General features: G+C 37.0%; 1 protein-coding gene across 4 annotated transcripts in view; it reads left to right on the forward strand.

The window, feature by feature from the left end:
* plppr2b (phospholipid phosphatase related 2b) overlaps window positions 1-11,413 on the forward strand; it is an 87,826-nt gene extending 76,413 nt beyond the window's left edge. For 3 of the 4 annotated variants that reach the window (XM_056750723.1, XM_056750724.1, XM_056750725.1), the window contains 5 exons: window positions 7,013-7,133; window positions 7,245-7,495; window positions 7,925-8,101; window positions 9,838-9,977; window positions 10,152-11,413. In XM_056750723.1, the coding sequence (XP_056606701.1) occupies window positions 7,013-7,133; window positions 7,245-7,495; window positions 7,925-8,101; window positions 9,838-9,977; window positions 10,152-10,263 (801 nt within the window). In that variant the 3' untranslated portion in view covers window positions 10,264-11,413. The remainder of the gene's footprint in view (window positions 1-7,012; window positions 7,134-7,244; window positions 7,496-7,924; window positions 8,102-9,837; window positions 9,978-10,151) is intronic. The other variant, XM_056750726.1, reaches the window with a different exon arrangement.
* The last annotated feature ends 1,201 nt before the right edge of the window (window positions 11,414-12,614 follow it).

Consider the following 12,614-nt stretch of genomic DNA (forward strand, 5'->3'; position numbering starts at 1 on the left):
GTACTAGATTTGGGTCGCTTCCATTTCAGTTCAGCTAGGTGGGCTTTTATTTCTATTTAACCAATGGATTAAAATGATTTATAAAAATACAAATTCTGCCATACATATGTAATGATGGAACACCCCTTTCATGAATGTATGCAAAAGAGATTGAGCCAACATTGAAAGTGGAGTGTAATAAAAGGAAATCAGCACATGTATTGGATTCTGAACGGGAATAGACACAGCAGTTCTAGCTGGTAATGTCAAACACATCAGGTGTTATGTAATGGGTCCAGTAGAGATGGTTTATAAAAAGAGGTCCTTACAAACCTTCACAAACCCACACCATAACCAAAAACACAGATAGACGGAAAAAACATGTAACGTTATTACATAACGTGTTTTTGATGTTTGATATTGCAGTCAAAGATCCTCTTTGAAGCTCACACAGTAAAATTGAATCAACTTTGACAACTCATGCCCACATAGAAACTTTGGGAATACTGTACGCATTACCCATAAACACTAACATTAGTAACTATCTTGTATGTCACATTGGATAAATCCATTCGACTAAAACCAGAAATACTGGCCGATAGCATAGAATGTAACATAGGATTTTTTATTTTAAATATAAATATTGCTGTAATATCATAAAACCTTTTGGCAATTTGATATCGTGAGAGCCCTAAATCACCATTTATCTCATCCTGTCTGCAATCTTCTTTCTTTAACATAAAGGTGCTTAAAAGGTTCACAGCGATGCCATAGGAGAACCATTTTTTGTTCCACAAGGAACCATTCACCCAAAGGTTCTTTAAAGAACCATCTCTTCTTTCCTTTTTTGCCACAAAGAACCTTTTGTGAAACAGAAAGATTCTTCTGATGTTAAAGGTTCTTGACAAAACCGTACAGCCAAAAATGTTCTTCCATCTCTTTGTAAGCTATTCCCTTTATTTTGGATTTGTTTTTTACAGATGCTGCAGTGCATCCTGGGTTGGATTTGTTGGTTATTGAACATTTGGTCAAAACGGGATACACTCCAAAAAATAAGGTGCTTCAAAAGGTTCTTCGATACCAAAGAATAATCTTTGGTTCCATAAAGAACCTTTAACATCTGAAGAACAAAAAAGGTTCCTCAGATAATAAATGGGTAAAACAGAGATGGCTCTTTAAGAACCTTTGACTGAATTGTTCTTTGTGGAACCAAAAATGGTTCTTCTATGGCATCGCTCGCTGTGAAGAACCTTTTAACCACCTTTATTTTAAAGCGTGTATCTGGGGAGGCAGCATGACTATGTCTATGTCAATCCTGAATGTACATGGATTGACACAGAATGTAAGTGGAATCGAAAGCAAAATAAATTGGAAAACACGAAAGGCGGGGTGTGAAAGAAAATAGAGGGAGAGATAAACAGAGACGAAAGCAAAGATGATGTTCTGAGGTCCACGTCACCTGCACTCGTGTGAGTTTACACTGATGCCCAAAGGATGTGGTGAACCTCTCTCTGTGGAGATACACACTAATAAGACATCAGCTTTTGTTTAACACTCCTACTCAGATTTAATAACACTCAGGGAGAGAGAGAGACATGTGGGCATGAAAAAAGAGAGAAGGTGATGCTGGAGTAGGAAGAAAAATGGAGAATTATAAAATGAAGCAAACGTGAGAAGAGCTGAAGAGATGTGGGGCTTAAGAATGACAGAGTGTGAATAATAATTAGAAATATAATAAAGGTTGTGAGACTGTTGTTGTTTTTGACAACAGATATTCTAAATGACACATGCACTGCCGTTTGTGTTTGATTTCTTTAAATGACAGTTAAAAGATTTAGCTCACGTGACAGCATGTAAATGTGGATGGGACGTGTGATGTGCTGAATGTGTGTTTGTGATCTGTATTGTGTTAGCGGGAGCACGCAGACATCATACTGATGCCATGGTAACGCTGTGACAACACTGTGTGTTCTGCTGCATCCTCCTGGAGCCTCCAGCATGTCACCCAGAAACATCTTAAGGAGTGTGTTTGTGAGGACAGACAGCTGTGCAAACCATGACGTGATGTGTTGTGTGTTTAAATAGTGTATTAAATGTGAAATGATCCAAAGGAGAGAGAGAAAGAGCGAGATAGTGTATGTTTGTGCGTGTGTGTGGTTTGTGTGGGTGAATGGTTGAGTGTGTTTGTGTGTATTTTATCATGCTACAGGTATATAAGTTGCATTTATTTTATTTCAATTTTAGCTTTATTTTTAGTTAATAATTTTTGTGACTTACTTAAACTTGTTTTCGTTTCAGTTCCTGAAGTTTTTTCAAATATTTTATTGAATTTAATTAACAGAAATGTTTTAATAGTTTTAGTTCTAACAAAGTATTATAACATTGGGTTGAGGGATGAAATAATATTAGGGTGGTATAAATACAATAGAAGTCCCCATAAAGATACCCAAACAAAAAAAACGTGTGTTTGTGTGTAGTTATTTACATACAATCAACAAATAAACTTCCTGTTTAAATGTGAATTAATTTGTCTTCTGAACCATTTATTGATCTAAAACAAATGGAGCAGAATGATGACACTATGTTTTAGTGTGATGTGCCAGACTTGAGGTTTTTCAGGTTGCTCTGATGATTTGCATTTTGGTCTGTTTTAAACAAACTGTCATGAGGCTTGATATATACTGCTGTACATTCATACTAACTGCCTGAAGGCGAGTAAATAATAACAGAATCTTTCTCTCTGGATAAACAATTTCTATAACATATCTTGCATTTGCAGATTTGCTTTTTTTCAAAATGAAGGCATATGAAGCGTGTTCTGAATTATTAACATAGCTCTGGTCACTGCAAAGTATATTGTGCTGTAAGTGCACTGAGAGAATTGAGTTTGCAGGACAGAAGTGGGTCAATGCCCAGGGCACTGCGCCGCTGGGAACATGTAAAGTTATGTTCTGTGCTGGCAAATCATTGTTGTTAACCAGATTTAAAATGGCACACATTTTTATTCCTTGATCAAAGTATTGAATTTTTTGGAAATTTTAAAATGGTTTTGTGTCCATACGATGGAAGTCAATGGGGGCCAATGTTGTTTGCTTATCAATGTTCTTTAAAATATCTTCTTTTGTGTCATACAGAAGAAAGAAAGTCTAACAGGTTTGAAATGATAAGAGTGTGTTATATGAAGATTTTTTTGTGTGAATAGTCTTGAACCAGCCTTGATCAGAATGGAAATATATGCTGGTTTGTTCAGTAAGCCGCAGACTAACAGAATCTGATGTGTGTGTTTTTAGCTCTGTTTGAACAGGACTTGTTTTCCCGGAGGATCTGAGGTAAATGTGGGTTTTGTTGCACCGTCTCAACCCAACATGCACAATCCGAATACGAAATTACAAAGTAAACCCACGTTTACCTACCGTCGAAATAGGATATGGGTTTTTTTACATAGTTTCTCAAGACATTTCTCTTTTTTTCATGTCTTAAAACTTTTTGTCTATCTTGGTAAAATAACGGTTGGTGGTTGAAGTATTACCCACTGGCATCCCATCTGACCCACAAAATGTTCTTCTTTGTACCATATTTGGTGTGAAGGTCAGTGGTGTGTCCTTGCACGGACCATATGGACCATCTATAACAATGACCCACATTCACATTGAAACATAGATGCTCTGGACACGTCTACACATCCGCTGTTTTGAAATGGGCCACATTAGTTGCTGTTGTCACTCACAATAAAATGCAATGATCCCACAACATAAAACTAAAGATTTACATTTCTAAAGAAACTCTTTCACAGGAGAGGTTTATTTGAGTTTATTTTCTGACCGGCAGTTTGACACCTTCATCTGGAAACCACAGGGTTTTCAGGTGCTCCACTTTCCATTTCAAAGCGTCTGGTTTGACAGCGTTCCCATCCGCTGTGAAAGCGCACATCAACAAACTCGTATAAAGTTCCCAGTGAAAGCAGACGCCCCTCTATTCAATTCAACCTTCTTCGGCTCTCTTTCCCGCTGTTTCATTTTTCTCCCGTCTGCGTTTTGATGTCGCAATCGATTTCTTTCTGCTTTGAACTTGCCATCCAGGTTTGCTTCCGTTCGTGTCTCACTCACGAAGTGTTTCATCAATTCAGTTTTGGGTGTAACTAGTTACCAAGTAATTAGTTAATGTAATTTTATTACTTTTCCCTTTAAAAATTAAAGTAAGGGATTACTCTTATGTAATTGAATTACAGTTACTTCAAGTAATTGAACTAAATACTGTGTAATGTATACAATAGTGGAACTGTTTTACTTTAAAATGCACACATTAATGTATCTTTCATGCATTTGTTATACTTTAGTCAGTTAATAAGTACTTAATGTCATTTTATATGATTTATTTGAATGAATTAAGAGTCCTTTCATGTCTATACTTGAATCACTTAACTAATCAAGGTCGATATAGGATATAGAAAGTAATTAAATACTTTTTGGAGTAATTTGTACAGAAATCTAATTACACTATTGAATATTTAATTAGTAACTTGTAATTAATTACTTTTTCATAGGAACTTACCCAACCCTGCACCAATTAGACATCGGAACGCTTCACTCCAATAACATCTATCAATCTCTCTGTGAAGACCTCACGTCCTGTCGCTCCAGGTTCTGTAAGATGTCTTAAAGGTGTACAAAATAAATTTTCATGATAAATTACTCAACCCCATTCTGCAATGCGCGTTCATGACTTCACGTAATAACTAATTACTTTGAAAACTTGCAAGTTCAACTTGTAAACACTGACTCGGTTCTTCTGCCTATGTCAAGCGTGACCTTTTCTGTCAGGTTCCTGTCCTGAGTTTTCAAACTTGTAGACAGGGTCGTGATAGTACCTTGTCTTGTGTGTGTTTTTTTTAAAATAAAGAAAGTAAATAACCATGAAAATTTATTTTGAAAGTGAACAACTGCTTTAAACCCCGTGTCTTCAATTCAATGACACTGACAGCTGTTTTGCGTTCTGTTTAGTGGGGATGATGTTTCCCTTGGGGTTTGCAGTTTGAATCTGAATAAATGACAGAAGTATGATAGAGTCGGCATTAGTATGACGTGGAACTAAACAAAACAGCTCTCATATATCTGCATACATGAACTTTGCTAAATGTTTCAGCCGTGCATTTGAAATTCATTTCCTAGGTGTAAAGCTCTTCAGATCAGATGTGTTTTAATTGCGATGTGTGTTGAGGATTTAAAAGCATAATGGATCCTTGTTCATTTCTGCCGAGCGCTCTATTGTGTCAAAAAAGTTATCGGGAAATATTGCTTTTTTCTCTTTCTCTCTCTCTCTCTCTCTCGCTCTGTTATTTCACAAGAGCTCTTAACCAGCCACACAAAAAACTATTCCCCGCACCTCACTGAGCATTTGAAGGTTACACTGAGTTCCATTTATTCAATCCATCCATGAATCATTTCCATTTTGCTCATGGAGAGAGAGTGCCGTTCATGAACTCAATGGGCTCTAGAATGAAAATGCGAGAATTTTAGTCGAGTTTTATACTATTATGTACAATGGAAGATCATGTAGTAAAAGTGCTACATTTACTATGTTCTGACCTTATATTTAGGTCTGCGGAGGTTAAAGACTTTTTGGATTAGTCAAGTAAAAAACAAACTGTGCACTCACTTAACTGAGGATAATTCTTTGTCTTTTAGTTTAACTTCTTTTGCTTGATGGAAATATTATTTGATGTAAGTTTTGAATGAACCTCTAGTAATCTGTTATAATTTCTTGTGAAGTTGTGAAGAGTTCATCTGAAGACCAATCACATCGTTTTTTATCGCTAAAAGGCGCCGTTCTGATGAATTTGCTATGCAAAGTATTACATTCATAATGATGCGGCAAAAATAATGAGATTTCAAACATACAGAAACACAGGACAGAAATGATTATGTTTCTGTTTTTCACTCTTAGAAACAAAGGTGCTTCAAAAGGTTCTTCGATGCCATAGAAGAACCTTTTTATTGAAATGGTTCCATAAAGAACCTTTAACATCTGAAGAACGGTTCTGTTTCACAAAAGGTTCATGTTGCCAAAAATGTACTTAAGATTATAAAAAATAAATCAATGCTTCTTTGATTGGTTCTTTGTGGAAGTAATGTTGGTTCTTGTATGACATCGCTGTGAAGAACCTTTTCAAGCACTTTTATTTTGAGGGTCGAAGAGAGGAAATTACAGTAATTCATGACCTGTAGTAACAATATTAAATAACTTAATTTCCCAGTTATTTACAATGCATATTTGTTTATATCTTTATTTATGTGGTGTGGAATTGAAGACTAAGATTGTTCTAATAGCCGAATAATAAAAAAAAGAATGCCAGAGTGTTGCATTAGAATTAATGTAGAGTTTGACTAAATGGCTTTGTAAGGATAACATTTGTTCACCCTCATGTCATACCAAACCTGTATGACAGAATTTCTTCTGCACAACACAAAAGAAGATATTTTGAAGAATGTTGATAACCAAACGGCATTAAATCCCATTGAATTGAATATCAACACAAAACCACAGAGACATTTCTTATCATCTCTTCTCTTGTGTTCCACTGAAGAAAAAATCGCATACAGGTTTTGAACAACATGAGGGTGAGAAAATAAGAGTTTGTATTTTTGGTGTCCGACCAATAGAAATGGGTTTGCTGTGATGTGTTATTCCTCAGCAAAGAAAAAAAAAAAGTAATTTGTGAGTAGTCATGCTTTACGGATGTCACGCTATTAAGGTAGATTAAATATATACAAGTGGCATGTCTCAGCTGTGCCGCTGCATTTAGTATTTATACATTCATGGGACTGAAAATGAGAATGTATCGTTCTCATGAAAATAAGACCAAATGATCATATATTCTCATAAAATCTAGTTTGGAAGCAAGAAATCTCTTGACAATGATGGATGGTCTCTCATACTTTTGGGAATCAGTTGAATCAGAAATATATTGTTTTCCTCCTCGAGCATTCATCTGTGAGCGCTTGAGAAATCTCCTCTTTGTCTCTGTCCACTTCAGATACTGCTGGGGGAGCTGACATCTTTCTTCACTAAACCTGAGGCCACGCAAGAGAAGACAATTGTTACGGCCGACTGCTGCTATTTCAACCCGTTGCTACGCCGAATCGTCCGTTTTCTGGGTAAGCAATGCTAGGATCGTGGAGGCGAGCATCCTTCAAATATTTTCCAAAAAATGTAAATTCTTGCTTGAGTTATTGTAGTTTCTTGGTTCGTCTTTCTTGTTCTCTTAGGCGTGTACTCCTTTGGTCTCTTCACCACCACCATCTTTGCTAACGCAGGACAGGTGGTGACGGGAAACCAGACGCCTCACTTCCTGTCCACGTGCCGGCCAAACTACACGGCACTGGGATGTCATTCGCCGCTGCAGTACATTACGGAGCGGCGGGCGTGCACGGGTAACCCTTATCTCATCATCACCGCACGCAAATCCTTCCCCTCGAAGGACGCAGCGCTGAGTATGTACTCGGCCGTCTACACGGTGGTGAGTACAAACAAGAGATCAGACACGATGAGATGAAATCCCTCCTCCTCTCATTAATGCTGACCCATTCATTTACTGGACACATGTGGACAGTCTCTCATTCATGTAGCTCCTCTGGGATCAGATCTGACGAAAGTAAACTAAAGAGAATATTATTATTATTCCGCATGGATGTTAGGATGAGAATATTTTGAACGCGTGTAAACAGATGCATGAAAATATGCATGTATAGTTTTATATTCAGGGATGTTTTCAGTGCACGGTTGGTTCAAATGTGGACAAATCTAGAAAATCTGGACTGAATGTAAATCATTAGGGTTTTTCATACATTTACAAACGATGTGCTGTATATTGTGCTGTGCATACTGTACTGTACTGTAATGTTTAGTGAACGTGTCTGTATTTTTTTGGTGCGTGTGGTGTTTGCAGATGTATGTAACACTGGTGTGGCGGACGAAAGGCACAAGGCTGACCAAACCCACTCTGTGTCTGACTCTCGTCTCATTGGCCGTTCTGGTGGGCATTGTACGTGTAGCTGAGTACCGCAATCACTGGTCTGACGTTCTGGCTGGATATCTCACCGGCGGAGCCATTGCCGCTTTTCTGGTGAGGATCTGGCATCCCTGGAGATCTTCACTCAGTATGGAGTTCAGCCAGTCAACACATTCACAAAGGCAGACTGTAGCACTGTTTACTTTACCATCTTACCATCTAGTCCATGCATTTTAGAAGAGAAGTATTGTCTTAAATGAAACACTTAATGTGTTGTCAGTATATAGATGTTTTGCCCCATAAGACCTCAGACTAAGTATGTGTCACTGCACACTTTTGCTCACATGCCCTTACATTTCATCTAAGAATACAAAACATATTACTACTACTAGTATATTACTAGTTTTTTTGTTAAGCAACTATACTACAAGTGAACATATAAGTGTACTGATAGTAGCTCATTACTTGAAATACACACCTTGAAGTATATTCAAAAGTAATGAATGGTAATTAACAGGTCTTCAATGCACAACTCCATCATAAGAGTAAACACAGCTACAAGCGAAGTCTACTTAGAATTTTTTTTTCAGAATTTATACTGAGCTTTCTGTCCGTATAAGTGTAATTGTAAATATATTTCTGAGAATTACATTAAGAAGTATATTTTTTATGGTTATTGTGAAAAAGTAAACTAAAAATGAACTCTTTTTTTGAGAGGGTAGCCCCTCCTCTTTTCCATTACATAAGCAAACTACGACTGTTCAGTGCATGAAGTGTCCAGCGTTCCACACTTCATTTTTCTGTTGAATGAGTGCATCACTTAAAGTGCACTTCTTGTGGTCATTTCAAAGTGAACACTGTTTATGCTACAAATTAGTGTATATTGTGACCCTGTAACAACCGTCTTATGGGTAAATTTGTCATAACTGAGATTTTTACATCATCTGAAAGCTGAATAATTAAGCTTTTTATTGATATATGTTTTGTAATGATAGGACAATACATGCCGGGGAGGCAACGGTTTAAACCTCTGGAATCTGAGGATGCAAAAAAATCTAAATATTGAGGAAAATTCCCTTTAAAGTTGTTAATCAGATGCACTGTAGCTGTCCATCCACTCTCAAAACTAAAGTTTTCATATATTTAGAGCAGGAAATTTACAAAATATCTATATGGAAAATAATCTTTACTTAATATTTCAATGATTTTTGGCATAAAAGAAAAATCGATAATTTTGACCCACACAATGTATTTATGGCTTTTACTAAAACTGTTCTTGTGCTACTTAAGACTGGTTTTGTGATCCGGGGTCACATATTGTGTATGTGAATTGTGACACATCTTGTTTCTCATCTTCTTCAGTTGAGGGCTGCGACCCTGAAAGTGCGCACATAAAGTATATACTTTGCCGGTGATGTGGAAAAAAACATACTTTGAAGGGCATATTTGACAGTAAAAGTCTTGCCCTTCTCTGAAGCTTTGTATGTTTGTGGGGATTAATCTCTTAAACGAATGCATCCTTCAAAAATCCACCTGGAATTATTATATCATTCTTGCACTATTTCCAGCATGCTATTATTCAGTATGCATTATGTAGGGCAGACACTGCAAATTGGTACACAGCCACGTGAAGGTCTGACTGTCAAAACAAACCATTAGCACATACCTGCAGCTTATCCGCCAGCTTTAGACTCCGTCCATCATCCTCTTAAAACGAGTCCAATCACAGCTGAATATGCTCTGGATTTCAAATCCTTCATCCACAAAGGACAGATACAAAATAATCCTAGAGTGTCATCTTTGTAAACGACGTTGACCTTCTCATCGCTGTCCTCTTTTCACACCTCCAGGTCACGTGTGTGATCAATAACTTCCAGCAGACACAGCCTCTGCTGCAAGCGATGCCTCCGCCCGGTCAGCCCCCGCGTCCAGAACCCACGCTCAACATGCCCGTGGTCGCCATGCCCTGCGTAGAAAGTCCACTCGAAAAGTTAAGTGGCTCTCAGGTAAGGGGTGACGGGTGGGTGCATTTGACATCCGAATAGAGAGGGGAGGAGTCTTAGCACTAGATGCTGAACTGTGTAATATTGTCACTTTCAATATCTGAGGTCCTTTATTGAGCCCCTCACACTTTTTCAGAAACGTTTTGTTTGTTTTCTTTTAGCAGGTTCCAGGGGTTTTGTACACAGGCATCACATGACCATCAGCCATACCTGGCCCCCACCCCTCCCGATGTGCTCATCCACTCTCGTCGCTCCATCTCCAGCGCAGTCTAGACATGCCTTCCGAATATTCCACCTGTGCCCGCCCTAGACCCTCTCTCACAAGATCATACTCGACTCAGGTCTAGAGCCCCCCCATACTCGCATCTACTGCCCCCTACTGGATGCCAATGACAGCAATATGGGTTCATTGTGTGACTCTGGATTGCCGTTTTGTGATCAGAATTGTGTGTCGGAATCCCCTTTTTTCTCTCTTTTTGGAATTATATTATCAAACGAAAGCAGATGAAAGTCTTTCACCTCTGGAAGATAAAGACGTTGATACTGTACATGAACAATTACAAAAAAATTATCTCTTTATTTAACAGCCATACTGATACTGAATATCAACTGTGAAATGTAAAACAATTCACTGACTTTAATGGTAAAAGAAGGAAAAATATTATACGTCTATTTTTGAAATGTTGAGATATTGGAAGAATGTAGCAAACTTCTAAATGTATTTGAAAGGGATTAAGTGGATTGTTTTATAGTTTAGCACTATTTTTATGGAAACATGTACTGAATATGGTAAAGACATTAGATTATAACAAAATTCATAACTATAGATACAGTATACAGAAGGCATTCAAAACTATAACACATTTAAGAGAAACCATAAAGAAATCAAATACCCAATTGAAGAATATAAAAGTGTTACATATGTACATGATGTAGCAAATGTTTTATATTTTGCATTGTATAAAACATGAATGTTTTCCCTTTCATTTTAAATAATATCTCAATTATTATTTACATATTCTATATTCATTGACACCATTCATAATTGTGAATCTGTATCACAAATCACCAAACTCAAAGTAGGAGTAAATAGCTTTTTTCACATTGACAAAAATGATGTTATTATTACCTGTACATAACATTCTTATCCGTCAGGTTTTCGTTGTCTTGACACATTGTGCGAGTTATAATGAGAGATTGTAAAGCTGAGGGAAATATTCTGACATCTTGTCTATTGATGTTATTGGCTATTTTGTGAGCCGGTATTTTTTACAGTCTGTTCACTGAAGGACGCGAGTTTAAGCCTCTGTATGTGACATGGTGCTTCGATGTGACTGTTCAGGTTTATCTCAATTGTCGTTTTGTAAAAAGAAATGTTCAATATGGGGAAATATAATTCTTGAAAAACGAATGAACTGATAAATTAAACAATTAATTCAAAGAAATTATTTTTGTGTGTCGCCTCCTGGTGGTGACTGAAAGTTGAATTGAGTCTTTTGAAACAGATGGCAGATTGGGTAGATTTAGTCACATGGTCTTGCAGATCATGACTCAACATTTGCACACAAGTCTGCACTGTTTGTATGATTCCACGTAGTAGTTTACTTATTTTTTAACTATTTCGAAAGAATTCTTTTTTTTATGTTTAAAGACACTCACTGTTCAATACAGCACACACATACATAACATTACATGCACCTTAATAATGACAGCTTCATTTACATTTCATTTATTTTGCCAAGATTTACTATTTATATCTGTGTAAAGTATCAGAAATTGATCATTTTAAATGGCATAATATATGTATGCATCCTGCAAAATTTACATGTTCACATTTTAACATTAACATAATTTTTGGTAACGTGCATTTTTTCAGCTTTTACATTCACACATTTGGCAGATGATTTATCCAAAGTGACTTGCAATGCATTCAATGTGTAAATTTTACCAGTTTGTGTTCCTTGGCATTTAAACCTATAAACTTTGCGCTGTTAGGCTACTTATTTTAAAAATGCAAATGTGTTGAATTTTTGGAAGGATCTATTGACAGATATGCAATATAATATACATAACTATGTCTTCAGAGGTGTATCAAGACCATACATAATGAAGCGTTATGTTTTTATTAGCTTCTACATACTACATAATTCTCTTCAATGGAATTCATCATGTTGTTTCTACAGTAGCCCTAAACGTACAAACTGCTCTAAAGAGAGCGCTTTGTAAATACGTTATCTCCTTCGGCAAAGAAATGAAAGTCTGACGACATCTTGTTCCTGTGTCAGCTACCGTAGTGCTTTGAAAGGGAGGTATGGAGTGAGCCGTTGGTTGCACTTCGCAACCTCACCGCTAGATGCCGCTAAATGTCACACACTGCACTTTTAACCTTCACACCATTATAATCCCCCTTTGCTTTAAGAATTATAATACAAAAAAAATTCAGATGCTGTAGCACGTAACACTGCACGACACTGATGTGACATGTCAGCTGCATGTTTGTCGTTTTCTTCTGGGCGTAGAATCAACAGGAAACAAACTATGTCAAACAGGAAGTGGCAGAGACAACAACATGGCAAGAGCACATTCCTGGGCAGGCGCTTTTTTCATGTTCTCCATCATCTTGA

The sequence above is a fragment of the Triplophysa dalaica genome, chromosome 6, assembly GCF_015846415.1.
Source record: "Triplophysa dalaica isolate WHDGS20190420 chromosome 6, ASM1584641v1, whole genome shotgun sequence".
Lineage (NCBI taxonomy): Eukaryota > Metazoa > Chordata > Actinopteri > Cypriniformes > Nemacheilidae > Triplophysa > Triplophysa dalaica.